We start from the raw sequence: 17282 nt of genomic DNA on the forward strand, positions 1-17282 counted from the left end.
AATTCACTCAAAAGTAACAAGGATTTTGACACATTAAGTCAAAACTTCGACAAAGCTTTGCCTGGGTAAAGTTTTTTTTCCATCACCAGAAACAAACTTTCATAAAATAAAACAAAATATGTTTTATCATATTTTACCTTTTTCTATTGATTGATTGATTGATTTGCACGAAATCATTTAAATATATAAACCTGAACGAGCCACTGCCTGAAAGCCCTAATCCAGGGTTTAATAAACACTCATTGCCTTATGTCACTGCTACGGAAGTAAAACTTCAGCGCACACATGTAGGGTAAATTTGACTTTGAGCCGTTTTTATTACCTTTTTGTATTAAGATATGTGATGCACGAATCTCGATTATACACAGAAATCTAGGCAAGAATGCAGCTGTAAGGGCAAGTCCGAGGTTGTTGGGGGGTTTAGGTGATTGCTTCTTTAAACACGTGAGGCAGCAGCCTCCACTTCAGTCCAGTGGTTACCAGTAGAAAGCCTCCGAGCGGACAGTTTCTTCACCAGCTTCTTGGTTAAAGAGGTCAGCCCCTCATCCCGAGTCAGTGTTTGTTTCTGAGTATAGTTTGAAATGTTTTTGTGTTTTCGCAGACCATGTCATGCAGGTTGTTTTCATCCCTCCAGACTGTAACTGTGTGGGGTTTGATCTCAGCTCACTTTGAGGAGGTCAGAGCAGTGGACACAGGTACAATGAAGAGCTGAGCCCAAGCCTGCGATGATGTTTCGCCTCCGATCTGTGAACTCCTGCCTCCGTAGGCTCCTTCATGGAGGGGCGGTGACCAGAGACCAGGTGCTGGAGCAGCTGCAGGTGTGCTCTGCTGAAAACCATGTGTTTGATGTAGTGGGCAAGAACAAGGCTAAGCTCACAGTGGACCACGTGAACTATGCTGTGCGGTTGCTGTGGCAATTTCAGAAGGAGAGACCGGAGATGCTCCGGACTGTGGACCTCATCAAGAGTCACCAACAGTTCCTGACTCTTCGGGTTTTGGCAGAAAACAAAATAGATCTCATGGATGACTTCATGTTGATCGATATCCTCTACGCTTTTCTTAGGTACATGGTCACACATTATCCAGTGTATTCAGTTTATATGACTGCAAAGGTTAACATGCATGCTTTCCTTCTAATAGGCTGAATATGGAGCCACATGACTCTCTTATTCAGCAACTGGTTTCAGAAGCATGGCTAAGAATAGACCGGTAAGAAAATGTTGGCTAATTTAAAAAAAAGAAAATTGTGTAATGGTTAAAACACAGTCATGATTTACTTTTTTGCAGGTTTCCAATGGCTTCTCTGTCCAAATTTGCTGTCTGCTTAAATGATCAGCACCTTCAGCACAGTCCTCTAATGGGCCGCATAACCAGCATTGTGAATGAGAGGCTGCCAACTATTGATGATGCCAGGTTTGTTGGGCGACCCATGATTTATCAGTGTTTTGAATATAACCACCTCTTGTTGTGTCGTCACTCCCCCCCGCTTTATTATGTTTCAGGATCCTGACTGCTCTGATGATCAGCGTGTCATCCCTGGTGTCTCCCCAGCTGCGGGACGCTCTCATCAGCAGAGCCGATCACCTGCTGCACACCACGGATCCCTCGAATTATAACATCCCGCGACGAATGGTGCAGTTTCTGCGCAACATCAAGTACATTCACAGACCGCTGCTAGAGAGGTGCAATGAGATCTTCCTGCGTAACATCCCCAGACTGGATGCAGAGAATCTCAGCATCATCCTAGGGCTGTATCAGTCACTGCAGTTCAACAACTGTGACTTCAGGCTAGCTGCTAAACAAAAGCTGACCGAGCTGATCGACTCGAGCATCGATCCTTTCTCCTTCACCAAACTGTTTGTTGCTCTGGCCCCTATGGCTACTCCAGAGATCAGAGAAAGGTTTGTTTCATTATCAGTAGCGTGATATGAGGGGAAATCTCTTTAAAGCAGTTCCCACTGACCTGATATCCACTTTGATTCTTTACAGGTTGGAGAACACTGCCCTCTTGTTGGCGGATGAGCTCAATGCACAGCAGGCACTGGCTGTAGCTGAAGCACTAGAAGAGATTCAGAGCAGGAACCATAGCTTAATGAACAAGTGAGTTGTTTATGTGTTACCACCTGTTACAGTATGCCTGGTGTTGTCTTCACCTTGTGTGTGGTGTGCCTTATAATCAGTTCCTGGATCAGAGCCTTTGTAGCCTGACAGTAGAGATAATCAGTAACTATAACTAATCATTTTTCAGAATTGCATCGGTAATCCAGAGAAACCTTCACCTCTACAAGTCAGTGGAGGTGGCCAGAATCACACAAGCCCTTTTTCTGTTGCAGTATCAAAACCCCGAGCTCTTCGCCACACTGAGAAACATTTTGATCAAGTAAGTGTCTGCCAAAGGCGCAACTGCTGCTTCACAGTTTATTTGGATAAAATGCAGACTGACGCCCTTCTGTCTCTCAGGTTTTTGGAGCACAGCGTCTTCCCGTACGAAGTGACCATGCTGACCCGTGTGCTCTCCATGCTGCCCTGTCCGCGACTCGAGGAGGCCGTGGTCTCTCGGGTAGACGCGGTAGTGGAGCAGTGTAATCTCAGCGAGCTTAACACCATTTCTTTTGCCGTGGCCAAGTGGGTGCGCAACGATCAGTCCTACCGCCACAACACTCACAGCAAGTACGTGCGTCTGCTGCAGACGTTGAACCGCTGCGGGCACGAGAGGCTGCAAACAGCCGACCGGCTGGACTTACTGCTGGACGAGCTCAAGTACGTCTCGGGGGAGTGGTTTGAGGAAATGCTGCTGGACGAAACCATGATCACGCTGCAGAGGATGATCGACCAAATAAACTGGACCAACGTCTCCGAACTGGCCTTCTTCCTAACCAGGATAAATCATCTCAGCCCTCCTCTGATGGACCGAATCGCCAGTGTGACTGTTGAACACATCCATAAGGTGCTTCAAGAGACATTCATTGGATCACTATGTTAAATACTGCATACTGACATCCTCTATTCTTCATGTCTCTTTTTTTAAGATTCACTACTCAGCAACATACGCCACACTCCTCCCCTTTTCTGTCCTTAACTATGACCCTCCGCAAGTAGACGATCTGTATGATGCTTGTATTAAACGCTTCACTCCTCATCTCAGTAAGTTATTATGTGTGATTGCAGATAATTTTTCTTTCTTATTTTTAGGCTTACACTCACTGTATGTACTTGTAGGCTCCTTTGACCCACATCTGCTGGTCCTCCTGGCATACTCCTTGGCTGTAGCTGACCATTTTCCCGAGGAACTGATCAGAGCAATTTTCAGCATAGACTTTCTGGGAAAGCTGGATTCACAATTGGAAAGTAAGCTGCCAGTTTCCTTAAATTTGAGCATCTGTGCCACAGCTTCCATAGTGAAATCTGATGGGACTAATATAAGTGTTTATATTGCTTCCTCCAGCCCTGCCCGATGCGCTCAACATGCGGACACGACTGCGGCTCATGGAGCTCAACCGTGCCGTGTGTCTCGAGTGTCCGGAGTACCAGGTGCCTTGGTTTCATGAGCGCTACTGCCAGCAGTTGCATAGGAAAGGTAAGAGGATGCCCTGAAATCAAATTTTCTCTTTTTATGTAGGCTTGGTTTAAAACTGCTGCAACTTAATGCTATATCAGTTACATGGGAGTTGTTTGTTTTTAGGGAATGGCTCTGTGAGTCCTGTGCAGCAGCAGATCCACAAAATGCTGGGTGAAGTTCTTGGAGGCCTTAATTGTGTTCAAATGGCAGTTGTTACGCCATATTTTTACACCATAGGTGAGTAATATGAGGTGACCGTATTTTCTTACACTGTTTTTCTTTTGTAAAAGTCTTTAAATGTATTGAATGGACTGATTCAGTTCAAATATTATCAGTTTAACTCCTAATTAAAAGCCTTTCATATAGTTATATTAAATTTCTGGTCCTGAAACGACATGCATATGACACATGGTAGGAAGCAGTCTTCAATCAGCACCACAGGGTCTGTTACTACAAAGGAGGATTTTGTCATATCCAGATAACTTAAGGGTTAATAATCAGTTGTTCTGTTGCCAGTACACTCGCCAGTAATTGTGATTGGTCCGATGCTGCCAGTGCCACCCCTTTCTTATGAACATGGGGGAGGGTTAACTTCGCAAGTTGATAACTACTTTCTCAGGAAAATACCATAAACAAATCCTGATCCAGATTTCCTTCTTTCTCGAGGAGCTCTGCACATGATGTTGTCACGCAGTCTCATTTTTAAAAACGCGACACGTCACTTTGTCTTTTTCAGACTTTGAATGCAAACTGGACAAACACTTGAAGCCGCTGTCCTACATCGAGCCAAGCACACTGCAGATCTCAGACAGAGGAAAAGTTCACTGGGACACAAGCTCACTGGAAAACATCAGGGATGAGCTTCCAACTGGAGCTCAGCGGTATGGAGATCCTTATATGTACTTGTATTTACACAGATCAAGGATACTTAGTATGTTGACATCCTCACTTTGCCTTTTTCTCAGTGTCGCTGTGGACTTTCTTGATTCAAAGTACTTCTGCAAAAACACTCATCACATGAAAGGTGAAGCCCTGATGAGAAAGAGACACCTTGAAATTCTGGGATACCGTGTTGTTCAGGTGAGACAGTTTTACTCTGGTTGATGTTAAATGTCGTTCTCTAACTGCATCCAGTTTAAATACTAGCAATATTACAATACACCTGCTGTGCAGTAATTGGTGATGTTTCGGTTTCGCAGATCCCTCACTTTGAATGGAACTCTATGGAGCTTTCAACACAGGATGCCTGGAAGGAATATCTAAAAAAGAAGATATTCAGATAGCGTTCCTCCTGAAAGCCCTTATTTATAAAATCATGATTGAAATGTTGCTTTCAGCACCGAAGTCGGAGTTTCTGTGACTGAACACGCAGCACAGAAAATCCCCACATATTTAATTATAGTCTAAAGTTGACATGAGTCTACCTCATTCACCTTAAATGAGATTGTGTATTATGTGCTTTTGTAATTAATAAGATTTTTTCTAAATAAAATCTGAAAAATTGTATTTGTGCTTTATATTTTCAATATTTAGATCAGTGAACTTTTGCAAAAAATGACTGTCCAGCTTTTAAACATCATTGCATATCTGTTACTTAGAACTAGTGTTTTAATGCATCATTATATGTTTATGCTGACACGTGTCAGATTGCACAGGGCCACACAAGAGTGGAATCCTGAGTTTTTGCTATCAGGGGATCACACATCCAACAGTATTTAGATTTTTTTTTTTTAAAGTTGCTTTTATTTTTCTGCATACATGATGTTGACCTCTTAAAACACCGTGTCTAAAATACCAAAGAGCCATGGTATATTTGTGACTGATTTCAATACTATAAAAGAAAACCATGTGTTGGGGAATTCTCAGATGTGCTATAGAGCGAGGGTTCTCAGATTGTGGTCCATGAGCACAGTAAAATGCACTAGTACATAATTTAATCATCCACAATTAAAATGAGATTCACTTAAAAAAGTTTAAACACTGATCTACTCTTCAAGATCACTTTCAGCACAGCTATCCTTTTTTTATTCCTCTATGTGCTTTCATGGGCTCTCTGCAAATGTTGAGGATGATGAGGCAACAAACAGCAGCTTTCAGTGGAAGAGTCACATCAAAGACTAATGCACAAATAATGTGTTCCAGTGTCACAGAACCAGATTTTGCCCCTTGCTGCTTCTTCCTTTTACCCAAAATAGAAATCTAGAGAAAGGATTTTGTGCAAGACTTCTAAAAGTAGAAGCTCTGCTAGAGAAGGTTTGGAGGTACACATGTGTTGTGATATTTTGATACCATGGTAGCATTTACAGGATATTGTTTTATAGTGATATTATACAGGAAAACTGTTACTCAATAAGGCCCATTTACTAGTTGTTTTTCTCTTTCTCTGTGACCCAAGAATTAATGTGTAAGACTCACAGGCTGGTACCCCAAGGTCGAAAATACCACAGAGACGAGACCACTTCCTTACTCCCATCCTCCCTTCCTTATCCTTTAGAAAAGAGCTTGTTAAAGGCCAGGTGGTTTGTTTCAGAATTCACTAATGAAAGAACTCTGTATTCTATGTCTAGGAGTGTATTTTGCTGGGATGATCATAAATTGTAGCTGAACTGATAAACTACACAAAGGATACTTCTTTGCTCAGAAGGCAGGAAGACGTTTCCTTATTTGGTCTGTACCGGTTTGAACTGAGAACCTGCTGACACACGAACCTTTTTTTCCTCTATATAAACTGTTGTATACTGAATAAACCTTTGAGTTGATTGTGGGAGAGCAACCTGAACAGTCTCTGTATCATTTTGTTCTCCTAACTGCTCCCGACGTCGTAACTAACCCAGCTGAACGGCATACCTGAGCGTTACTTTGAATAATTAGGAATCTTATAAGGAAAGGACAAAACTCTGCTTATCGGTGCTCACGCCTCGGAGGAAACCCGATCCACGGAGAAACCCGGGACGGAGATTTCTTTCAACATGGACACTATGTATGAGAACTGAAATCAGGTACGCGTAGAGTAATGAAACCATTTTTCTGTGTGGACTCTAATCACATGCTGGCAGCCTAAAGTAGCACTCGGTCATTAAAACTTTATAACATGATGGTACATTTTATTAAAGAAGGGCAGGCATGTGTGAAAATGAGAAAAATAACCTGCTGAATAAAAACATGTACAGAGTATTCTCTATCCTGCATCAGTAACAGTGAACATGCATGATGTGTTGTTACAGTTTGGGCATTCTGGCTGCATTCAGGCGCATAGAGACACACGAGGCTCCGGCTGCATAACGCATCTCTTTGATCATGCCAGTCCACTGTTTCTTGTCATCTTCATATCTATTAAAAAAAAAAAAAGAGTCAAAATAAGTATAAATGAATTAAAATATTTTATCCCCCCGAAATAAAATAAATATCATGTAGAAAACTGTAATACATAATGCAAAAGTAAAATAAAAAACATACTGCCAGATGTCAATGACTTCAGAGGGTGTACACTCTTTGTTCTCATTCTCCACCATAGCAAAGCCTCCTACAGCATACAGCAGTCCGCCACAGCTCACCAGGTTGATTGAGCTCCTCTCCTGTGGAAAATCTGTAAATGGTGTCCACCTGCAAGAAGATGCACATAAATGTAACATGAAGCAATTCCTGTGTGCTTTTAATTTCCTGAAAGATCTATTTAAAAATGAGCTTTGTAGGCCTTACAGAATGCCTTTTCTCTCATCAAAACGCTTTTTTCAGATACCACTCGTGTCATGTCTGCAAAGTCCTTGCTTCCTCACACAGCCCAGAAACATGCATGTTAGGTTAGTTGGTGATTCTAAATTGGTTGTAGATGTATTCTGAAAAGTTTGTCTCTCTGTATTAGCCCTGTGATAAATAGGTGACTTATCCAGGGTGCACCCACCTCTCAACGAGTGACAGCTGGGGTAAGCTCCACAACAATCTGCCAAGAGCATTAAAGACCCTACTGCAGTTTGTCCCAGGGAAACCAAATCCTTTCATCTTTCTGTCCAGTTCATAAAAGAACACTTCCAAGGGGGGTTATTTTCAGAGATATTGCTGGTTGTCCATCATTTTTAGTCAACCATGCAGTTCTTTTAATGTTTAGGGGTTATTATCTTGCAGTCTAATGTTTCTAATCATTCTAATATCAAAATAAAGTTCTACTTCCTGCAGAGGTAATGCCTCTGCAGGGCATCAGAGGGTGTAGTAACACAGGTTTCTCCAGCATTGCCTCTGTTGTGTGAACAAGGCTTAAATTACTTTATTGTAACTTCATCATTTTCTTAATCTACAAGAGACACCTCGAAGGGACGGTTGTTGTGAATTAGCACTATATAAATACAACTGAATTTAATTTAATGACAGGCCCCATTTCTCCATGAAAATGAAGGGCTTTTCAGTTTTTGACTTTGCCCTGAATCTTTAGTTTGTCAATAATCATTATCTACTCCAGTTAGATTACTCCAGTTGGATTACCGCTCACCTTTGTACTGTTTAATATTGTCTCCTGGACATTGGCTGCTCATGTTTGATTTAAAAACAGAAAAAAATGGGGGGTTGTGTAAAACCTTTTAATGGTAGTGTGAAAACAGTTTTTAGTGAATCTATTTTTATGTTTTTAACAGTATCTACATCTTCTACAAATCAGAAAATCTAAATCTGGTTTAAAAAAGGGAACTTGTATGGTTTATATTAGCAGCACCTACTTGTTGGTCCCAAAGTCGTAGGCTTCACACACAGCTGTCAGGCCTTCTTCATTGACACCTCCAGCAACAATGATCCTTCCTTTGTGGATAACAGCGCCAAACATGGATCTGGGTGTCTTCATGGCAGCGACCTCTTTCCACTCTGACTTCTTGTGGTTGTATGCAAACATCTTATTGATTGCTTTACTTTATTAACAGACAGAAACGATTCCAGGGAAGAGTTAATAACATGTGAAAATCGTGGTTTGACTTAACGTGTAAATATTTGGGGTATTTGCAGCCTTACTTCTCATCGGTTTTTCCTCCAATGCAGTATACCAGCCCGTTCTCAGAGACCACACAGTGGCCGTGGATTTTTAAGGGCAACTTTTTTGTTTCTGTCCATTTCATTTTTCTGTTGACGCAGATAATAAGGGAATAGGAAATGTTCAATGCAGAACCGTGAAGCAAGGCTTTAGTAAAATGTGCTGAACTTACTCGGTGTCATAGCACATAACGGTGTCGTGAGACTCGTTGGTCTGTAAGTCTTTTCCTGCTACAGCAAAGATGAGATTCTCAAATTCACCCATAGCAAAGAGACACCTGGGGGAGGCCATGGGTGGCAGAGCGATCCATTCAGCAGCAAGACTGTCCAACTGCAAACAATGATTTCAGATTAAGAAAAAGATTCAAATTGTTGCTTTAATATGAATTAAAGGAGCACTTTCTACCTGGTAGAAGTAACACTGCAGGGTATTCTCTTTCTCGTCCTCATCCACAAACAGTCCTCCCAGCACATACAGGTTGTTCTTCTTTGTTGTCAGACTGACGTGGTTTTTGGGGATTTGCTCAGCCATTGCTGCCAGAAAACATTCATTTTCCTGGACATCGTAGGCCACCGCAGCTGTGTCGTTAATCATCAGAACCACATCTCTGCCATACATGCCATATCTGCGGTTATCATTCAGGTAACCAGGCAGCTTCCCCTCCTCTCCTTCCTCTGCATCTTGCCCCTTTTTCTTCTCAGGTAGCTTCCCCGCAAAGGCTTCCTTGATGATTTTGATTTTTTTCTGGAGCTCAGGATCAGCCTTGACGAGGTCATCTTTCTCCACTTTCTCCTTGAAGTACTTCTCCGGCAGCAGTCGGAAACGGATGAAGTCAAAGGCCTCCACCAAAGACTTCACACGCTTGTCCTTGTCCTTTCTGATCCACCTCATGAGACACTCGAACACCGCTTCTTCCTTTTCCACATTGAGCGCATCTGCTCCGATAATGGCAAAGAGTTCAGGTGGAGCAAGCCCCAAGAAATCATCATCCTTGGCTATGGTTTCAAAGTGATCTGCGACGTAATCTCGAGCCGCCATTGCCAATCTGGCACAATTCAGCATCAGTCCCAGTCTGTAGATGGCAAGGCAGCTTTTCTTGTTCAGCCTTTTCTGGAGATAATTCACACAAACTGTGAACACTGAGGGAATCTGGAAGCGATTGGCAGCAGTCAGAATATCCTGCACGTTGTCATCGTTGATGTCAATCTCTGCTGAGTACATGTAATTCACAATCACCTCCATAATATTGGGGTCAAGGTTCTCAAGAACAACCTCTTTTTGGCTTGATTCCTTACCGTCCTCTGAAAAGTAGAGCTCCCGGAAATAAGGACTGCATGCTGCCATAATGAGCCGATGGCAGGGGATGCTTCTGTCTCCGACCTTTAGGATACAGTCAATCAATTTATTCTCATTGAGAAGCTCCTTGAGCCCATCCTGGAGCAAAGTGCTCTGAAACAGACGAAGATCTTCCCTCAAACCTTGGGGATCCATTCTTGTGGGACAGGAAGTAGATTGAAGTAAGGGAAAACTGACCGTCCTTGCTGGTGAAGACAGAACTATAGACAGGCAGGTCTGAAGCCAGTTCAATATAACTGTGCCCCTCTAAATATAGCCAAACACCCCATCCATGAAGAATTCAGGTTGGCCAAAGCAGTGCGCTCACACAGCTGTCATGGAGTAAAAGCAACTGATGTGCCTCGTCACCCCGAAAGATTAGTAACAACATTGTTGTACCAAACAGAAAAACACATCATCTCCTTATTTTATTCACTTTTGACTAAATTAAAAAAAAAAAAAAAAAAAAAATCATCCACACAAAACACCTTTTAAACAAAGTGGCACCACAGTGCAATCCAGTGCTCTGCAGGTTTACACAAACAGCTGGCATCTATACCACAGCTGTGAGCAGGGACGTCTACATGTGGAGTGAGTCAGAATTCAGTGATAGTAATGACTTCTACGCTACAGTGTGCAAGCCTGTGTCAGTGTGTGAGGCATTTCCACAGGAGTTACCAAACAAGCAGCCGGGGGTCAGCGAACAGCTGCAGCCACAAGAGCTCAAGGCCTGTTCTCAGACCATTGTGTCCCTTACACACACAGTAGCTACAAAAGATATAAAGACATCAAAAAATTTACTTTCCACCATCTGTTTGAATATCTTTATTTATATTACATTCAAGTTCACTACAAGAAAATGTTTTATATAGTAAACGTCACAATTTACTTTTCTTTTTTAGGAAACTGCACTCAGCAAAACTGTACATCTTTTAACCAGAGCTATAAGCAATATTGTCTATACAAGCAGAACAACTACATAAAATATGTACATGTGTTTGATGTTATCTCAGCTCATTACTTCCCACAGCCCTTGAAGAGTGAAGCCGTCCTTTAGCTTTTCAATGGCGAGACCGAGCTCCTCAGAGAAAACTGGCTCACGGTCTTGTTGCTTTGGGAAAACAAAACAGAAATCAGGTTTATAGCACTTTTTAAGTTTTATAGCAAGCTGTGATGATTGTATTATTATATATATATTGAAATTTTACCTTATTGCCATCTGCAAAGTAGGCCTGCAACCAAACACATGAACACATGTAGTTAAAAAAGCTAATGTAAATTAAAATAAAGCATTCTGCTTGTAGTAAATAGTTGATGACTCCCAGACACGAGCGCCAGGCAACATAAATTCATGTTTGTTCATTATGCTGGAGGATATTAGCTAATAGCTATTCTGAGAGTGTGAAAGCTAAACCTTTGATTCCCAGACGAGTGATGAGTGTAAGGGTTGCCAGCAGGCACACTCACAGTAAATGCATCGGTCTGCTCATCGGGCTCGATTTCCACGTCATCGGGAGGCTGTTCCACTGTGAGCTCTTCCAAAGGCTGCGGCTGAAATCGTTGTTAGGACAAACAGTGCTATGACAACACGATCAGCTGAAGAGCCGGGAAAGCCAGCTACATTAAAATATCTCCTTAACAGCTGTGAACTCAAAAATAGACTTGCAGGCTATTTTTGAGTTTGTGATTCTTATATTGTGTATGTATGCCTACCTTTTCTTCCATTTCATAATCCACTCCAAAGATGGGGTTAGCAGAGTACACTTTATGCAAGGAGTTGATTTCTTTGAGTGCATCTTGGAGTTTTTCCACTGGGTCAATCTTAAACCCAAGCACGTACCCACCACTCTAAAAATCACAAAGTGGATATTTTGGTATATTAGAAGACCAAAAACTAAAGAAGAAAGTCCCAATAATAGAATTATATCAGAAGACTGTAAATGACATTGCATAGAAGTTACCTGGCGTGAGCTCTCTATCACCAGCGCCAGGCCAAACTTTGAGTCTCTTATTCTGATAGACCACTTGAGAGGAAATAAAATATGTTATACACCATCCTGATCTGCATTGAACAGGACACATTATTTCATAAGAGAAACAAATAATAAGACTTCTGATTTATGTGGCAGACCACTTTATTAGGTATATCTTGCAAGTACCGGTGGAAACTGCTTTAATTCTTTGTAGCATAGATTCAATATGATGATGGAAACATTGCTCACAGATTTTGGTTTATATTGACACAACATCATCACACAGTTGCAGCAAATTTGTCAGCGGCATGTCCGTGATGAGAATCTCCAGTTCCACCACAACCCAAATGTGCTCTTATGGACTACACTTGATGAGATGTACCTAACAAAGTGGCTACTGAGTGTGTTTTATAATCGTAAACACATAAAATGCATTTACAGACAATGACTGATTGTTCGAGCTTTACTAGAAACATTTTATGAGAGAAACATTTCCCTGAATAAAAATCATATAGTTCTATTTGGGAAATATGTGAGCCAATCGTGTTCAGGACAATTTTAATCATGTGGTGGCAATCATATCCACGCCTAACGAAGGTAAAGATACAGATAAGTGTACTTATTATTTGTTCCTGGCTGACTGTGTCCATTCACATGATATGCTCTGATAAGATGTAGGCAAACTGGGTTGAACTAGGAATTAAACTATAATGTTGTGTAATGTGTGTAACAGAAATCTAACAATCAGAGCGTCAAACTTTTAAAGCAGATTTAATCAGATTTCAGTTGCGATTCTGTATTTATTGTATCTCAGTGATCACTGACATGATAATCAAACAGTTCTTCTCCTATTTATTTAGAAAGATACTTTAAATTAACTGCAGAAACAATTGCCTACACTGTAGTTTTTGCCAAGATGTTTGCCAAGTGGTAACAATTGCTTCTAGAAGGACCTTGACTGTACTTACAATCTGGAGGTAAGGAATGCTGACGTTGAAGCTCTCATTCATGTTTGCGTGCCACACAATCCGAACATTGGTAATGAAAAAGGTTCCAAGGTTACCCTAAAACAGCGTCATCAAAGGAAACTCACTTTCACATATTTAGAGATTATTTTCTATAATATGTTTTCACATTTTTTTAACTGTCATAATTTAAATGTGAACCGCTTAAAACAAACAAACAATGGAAATAAGTTGATCTTTGCGTTTCTGGTACTTACTGCACGCACACTATCATGCGCATCTTAATATGCTTACATGTGTTTGTCTGTGATATTTATTGGTTTGGGATATGTATTGGAATTAAATAAAATCAATCAAACAGCTCTTCACAAAAACATCTCAATCGCCTGTAAATACTTCTTTAAAACAGTGTGGTAACTTGTTCAATTTTAGTCTGTGCATGCATATTATCTGAGAAACACTAAACAAATATTTTAAAAGTCACACTAGTACCTGATCGCTGGATAAATTCCAGACTCCATTAATTTTATCATACACTTGCTCGCGGGGCAGGAGTCTAAGCTGCTTATTTTGAATCAGTGCAGCTCGCAGTTTCAGGTCCCGGTACATTTTGGAAGTCTCATAGGCTCTGTAACAACACAAGTCACATTTTAAAACAATGAGAAAGATGTATGTTTGATAGATAATTTAAAAACTCCCTCAGTGCTGTTTTACCTGTGGACAGCGATGACAGAGGTGAAAAGCCTCGGACTTCCTGGAACCACATTTGTAAAAATAAACTCAAATCTCGTGTTGTTGGACTTGGTCAAGATGTAGAGAGCTTCAGTTTGACCTCTTAATTTCTGGAAGAGAGTAATTACTTCCTAAATTACCAACACTTTTATACACTTTAATTCTTAGCACGTCAAAAAAAACCCCAAAAAACAACAACAACAAAAAAACAATGCTGCCGTAATTTGTCCTACAGGTTTGACATTTGTCCACTTTATGTGAATAATGGATAAAAAAAAAACCTGTTGGCACACTTAAGGTGCATCAGTTAAGAAGTGTTAATGAAATTAAATATTTTTGATGTGAGGAAGTGTAAAAACATTCTGAACAAATAGTTTAAAAACAGAAACAAAATGCACAGGTAAAACGAGTTTACTTACTGAGTTGGCTGTCCTTGTTGTGATGTTAATGATGGTGTTGTAACCTACAGCTGAAACAAAAAAGAAAAACTTCAGCCCCCTGTCTGTTTGTCACTGCCTGTGTCTCTAAACCATAAATCATATCAGGTCTCACTGACATCTTGCAAACCTTCCCTTTCACTCTTCTGCACTCTCTTCTTCTCCTCTCCTGTGGAACGTACATCACTATGGATGGTTGACCCCAGGTAGTTAAACTTATCCACGTTCACTACTGCTGCTTCACTGTTAAACCTGTCACCTTTTTCATTCCCACACATATACAATCTCTGACTCGTAACGTACAACTCACCACTGTCTCACTGTCCTCGTACTTTGTCAATCCTGACTTCCTATAAGCAGTAGCACAGTTCTTCTCTGGCCAACCTATCATATATTTTCTCTTGATCCAAAACAACAAAGAACAACTTATATTGACCTTCTCCATCAACACTCTCAAAGCTAACATCACATCACTATTGTTCTTTCTGAGCATGAAGCCATACTGCAGGTCACTGATTGTAACCGCTTCAACAGCTCTTTCCCATAGCTTCATAGTATGGATCCTAAACTTTATCTTTCTGTAGTTATAACAGCTCTGCACGTCACCCTTTTTCTTAAAAATCTCTATCAGTACACTTCTTCTCCATCTGCCATGATTGTTTTAAATCTGGTGAAAAAGTTCACTCCCCTCTCTACGAGACATCTCCATACCTCCACAGGTACAGTGAGATGCAAAAGTTTGGGCAACCTTGTTAATAGTCATTATTTTCCTGTATAAATCGTTGGTTGTTACGATAAAAAATGCCAGTTAAATATATCATATAGGAGACACACACAGTGATATTTGAGAAGTGAAACTAAGTTTATTGGATTTACAGAAAGTGTGCAATAATCGTTTAAACAAAATCAGGCAGGTGCATAAATTTGGGCGCCACAAAAAAAGAAATGAAATCAATATTTAGTAGATCCGCCTTTTGCAGAAATTACAGCCTCTAAACGCTTCCCGTAGGATTTTGAGCAGTGTTTCGGGTCGTTGTCTTGCTGAAAGATCCGGCGCAGCTTCAGCTTTGTCACTGATTCCTGGACATTGGTCTCCAGAATCTGCTGATACTGAGAGGAATCCAACTTTAACAAGATTCCCAGCCCCTTGTTATGCCCAAATAACTCAATTTTCGCTTCATCAGTCCACAGCACCTTATTCCAGAATAAAGCTGGCTTGTCCAAATGTGCTTTAGCATACCTCAAGCGGCTCAGTTTGTGCTGTGGGCGGAGAAAAGGCTTCCTCTGCATCACTCTCTGTGTAAAATGCGCCGAATGGTTGAACGATGCACAGTGACTCCATCTGCTGCAAGAGGATGTTGTAGGTGTAGGTCTTTGGTGCTGGTCTGTGGGTTGACTCTGACTGTTCTCACCATTCGTCGCTTCTGTCTTTCCGAGATTTTTCTTGGTCTGCCACTTCGAGCCTTAACTTGAACTGAGCCTGTGGTCTTCCATTTTCTCAATATGTTCCTAACTGTGGAAACAGACAGCTTACATCTCTGAGACAGCTTTCTGTATCCTTCCCCTAAACCATGATGGTGAACAATCTTTGTCTTCAGGTCATTTGAGAGTTGTTTTGAAACCCCCATGTTGCTACTCTTCAGAGAAAATTAAAAGAGCAGTGAAACTTACAATTGACCCCCTTAAATACTCTTTCTCATTATTGGATTCACCTGTGTATGTAGGTCAGGGGTCACTGAGCTTACCAAGCCGATTTTAGTTCCAATAATTAGTTATAAAGGTTTTGGAATCAATAAAATGACGGCGGGGCGATCGTGGCTCAAGAGTTGGGAGTTCGCCTTGTAATCGGAAGGTTGCTGGTTCAAGCCCCGGCTTGGACAGTCTTGGTCGTTGTGTCCTTGGGCAAGACACTTCACCCGTTGCCTACTGGTGGTGGTCAGAAGGCCCGGTGGTGCCAGTGTCCGGCAGCCTCGCCTCTGTCAGTGTGCCCCAGGGTGGCTGTGGCTACAATGTAGCTTGCCATCACTAGTGTGTGTGGATGACTGATTGTGTAAAGCCCTTTGGGGTCCTTAGGGACTAGAAAAGCGCTATACAAATACAGGCCATTTACCAACAGTGCCCAAATTTATGCCCCTGCCTGATTTTGTTTAAATAATTATTGCACACTTCCTGTAAATCCAATAAACTTAATTTCACTTCTCAAATATCACTGTGTGTGTCTCCTATATGATATATTTAACTGACATTTTTTATTGTAACAACCAACGATTTATGCAGGAAAATAATGACTATTAACAAGGTTGCCCAAACTTTTGCATCCCACTGTATGTCATCTGGACCAACTGTGTTTCTACTCTATATCCTCTTCATAGCGACCCTCCCTTCATCCTTTCTAAACTTTTAACTAAACAATTCAAATAGATTTAAAAAAAAATGCATACAACACAAAGTCAAATAATGGAGGCATCCAGGTGTACTTACACAAATTGACTCTTGGCAGAGCCAACGAGTGCCAAATGATTCTCAAATTTGTCACCAAGAGCCGTCCTGGAAAAAAGTGAACACCATGATCCGTTATTATTTTTGTTAGTAGCTCTCAGCATCAAGGTTATCATCGTTAGACTGAAAACTAAAAATGTTAAGCAATAAAAAACTCAAATGTAACGAGTAAACCCTCGCTGGACAACTCACTGAAATGGAATTGAGGTCAAAAACTCAAAATGAAAAGAAAGAAAAAAATTAAACTATAAAAAATCTGGTCTAGATATTTGCAGTCTCTAAGGTAGCAAAAGCACCTCGGTCTCCGTTGTTTCCTTTCGTATCTTCAATTGAGTCCAGGCAGTCTATGAGCACCTCTCCAGGACGTGTTTTCATCTGCCTATGAACAGCATGGATTACAATATTGGCACTCAGTGCGTGCGATATAAAGCCACCGCAAAAACGAAAACACTTTAAACTTAATATATTTATCAGGAAAACCTCGCATCACAGTGTCGGTGTAAATAATGACGCTAGGCAATTAGCTTAGCTAATCTTCATTAACCAGTTAGCCTCTACGGGCGGTGACAAATTAACTTACTGTACAGTGATGTCAAACCTAACATCTCGGTCTTCCCACAGAGCATCTAAAACAGACGCCATGGCTGCAGGTTATCACCCCCACAGCTCGTTGCGGTAAAGCTTGATGTACTTCTGCAGTCGATATTCCAGCTAAAGAGGCTAATCTCAAAAAGCCATCCCAGCGTCATAATCACCACGGCAACAGACGGC

The 17282-nt window shown here is 41.2% G+C and overlaps 3 protein-coding genes across 7 annotated transcripts; 1 reads left to right on the forward strand and 2 right to left on the reverse strand.

Annotated features, from left to right (window-relative positions):
- Window positions 1–272: 272 nt before the first annotated feature.
- fastkd1 (FAST kinase domains 1) lies at window positions 273–5060 on the forward strand. Of its 4 annotated transcripts, XM_086266409.1 has the most exons (16): window positions 273–533; window positions 635–818; window positions 924–1063; window positions 1141–1209; window positions 1288–1413; window positions 1503–1901; window positions 1990–2100; window positions 2249–2380; window positions 2461–2947; window positions 3030–3144; window positions 3220–3348; window positions 3446–3577; window positions 3683–3796; window positions 4296–4440; window positions 4525–4639; window positions 4759–5060. In XM_086266409.1, exons 2-16 carry the CDS (start codon window positions 726–728, stop codon window positions 4840–4842), a joined length of 2391 nt encoding a protein of 796 aa, XP_086122535.1. In that variant the 5' UTR covers window positions 273–533; window positions 635–725; the 3' UTR covers window positions 4843–5060. The 4 variants fall into 4 exon arrangements, with proteins under 4 accessions (XP_086122535.1, XP_086122534.1, XP_086122533.1 ...); XM_086266408.1 differs by having other exon boundaries at window positions 273–551; window positions 635–1063; XM_086266407.1 differs by having other exon boundaries at window positions 602–1063.
- Window positions 5061–6635: 1575 nt separating this feature from the next.
- On the reverse strand, window positions 6636–10200 carry klhl41a (kelch-like family member 41a). Of its 2 annotated transcripts, XM_086267956.1 has the most exons (7): window positions 9866–10200; window positions 8976–9778; window positions 8743–8900; window positions 8552–8659; window positions 8266–8451; window positions 7016–7162; window positions 6636–6889 (listed from the first exon to the last, which is right to left on the reverse strand). In XM_086267956.1, the coding sequence occupies exons 1-7, from the start codon at window positions 10059–10061 to the stop codon at window positions 6778–6780; spliced, it is 1710 nt and encodes a 569-aa protein (XP_086124082.1). In that variant the 5' UTR covers window positions 10062–10200; the 3' UTR covers window positions 6636–6777. The 2 variants fall into 2 exon arrangements, with proteins under 2 accessions (XP_086124082.1, XP_086124081.1); XM_086267955.1 differs by having other exon boundaries at window positions 8976–10200.
- A 515-nt stretch (window positions 10201–10715) lies between these two features.
- Window positions 10716–17274, reverse strand: bbs5 (Bardet-Biedl syndrome 5). The gene is made up of 12 exons (XM_086267957.1): window positions 17092–17274; window positions 16808–16890; window positions 16494–16559; window positions 13995–14044; window positions 13558–13685; window positions 13336–13471; window positions 12847–12942; window positions 11867–11929; window positions 11619–11753; window positions 11373–11456; window positions 11114–11137; window positions 10716–11016 (listed from the first exon to the last, which is right to left on the reverse strand). Exons 1-12 carry the CDS (start codon window positions 17151–17153, stop codon window positions 10915–10917), a joined length of 1029 nt encoding a protein of 342 aa, XP_086124083.1. The 5' UTR covers window positions 17154–17274; the 3' UTR covers window positions 10716–10914.
- Between the last annotated feature and the right edge of the window lie 8 nt (window positions 17275–17282).

Source organism: Aulonocara sp. 'chitande type north' Nkhata Bay, linkage group LG16 (genome assembly GCF_057382095.1).
Source record: "Aulonocara sp. 'chitande type north' Nkhata Bay isolate Kocher_YH1m ecotype deep benthic linkage group LG16, A_spYH_male_GT1.1, whole genome shotgun sequence".
NCBI lineage: Eukaryota > Metazoa > Chordata > Actinopteri > Cichliformes > Cichlidae > Aulonocara > Aulonocara sp. 'chitande type north' Nkhata Bay.

Bases quoted from the DNA above. Each gene is read 5' to 3' on its own strand.
- fastkd1 (XM_086266408.1), top strand. From the start codon at position 726: ATGATGTTTCGCCTCCGATCTGTGAACTCCTGCCTCCGTAGGCTCCTT. The intron at 1,210-1,287 runs GTAAGAAAATGT...ACTTTTTTGCAG, and splicing joins GCATGGCTAAGAATAGACCG to GTTTCCAATGGCTTCTCTGT. The intron at 4,441-4,524 runs GTATGGAGATCC...CCTTTTTCTCAG, and splicing joins CTTCCAACTGGAGCTCAGCG to TGTCGCTGTGGACTTTCTTG.
- klhl41a (XM_086267955.1), bottom strand. From the start codon at position 10,061: ATGGATCCCCAAGGTTTGAGGGAAGATCTTCGTCTGTTTCAGAGCACT. The intron at 8,901-8,975 runs GTAGAAAGTGCT...CATTGTTTGCAG, and splicing joins TGCAGTGTTACTTCTACCAG to TTGGACAGTCTTGCTGCTGA. The intron at 8,452-8,551 runs GTAAGGCTGCAA...CTGTTAATAAAG, and splicing joins GGAGGAAAAACCGATGAGAA to TAAAGCAATCAATAAGATGT.
- bbs5 (XM_086267957.1), bottom strand. From the start codon at position 17,153: ATGGCGTCTGTTTTAGATGCTCTGTGGGAAGACCGAGATGTTAGGTTT. The intron at 16,891-17,091 runs GTAAGTTAATTT...TGCTGTTCATAG, and splicing joins AGGTTTGACATCACTGTACA to GCAGATGAAAACACGTCCTG. The intron at 13,686-13,994 runs GTAAGTAAACTC...ACTCTCTTCCAG, and splicing joins CAACAAGGACAGCCAACTCA to AAATTAAGAGGTCAAACTGA.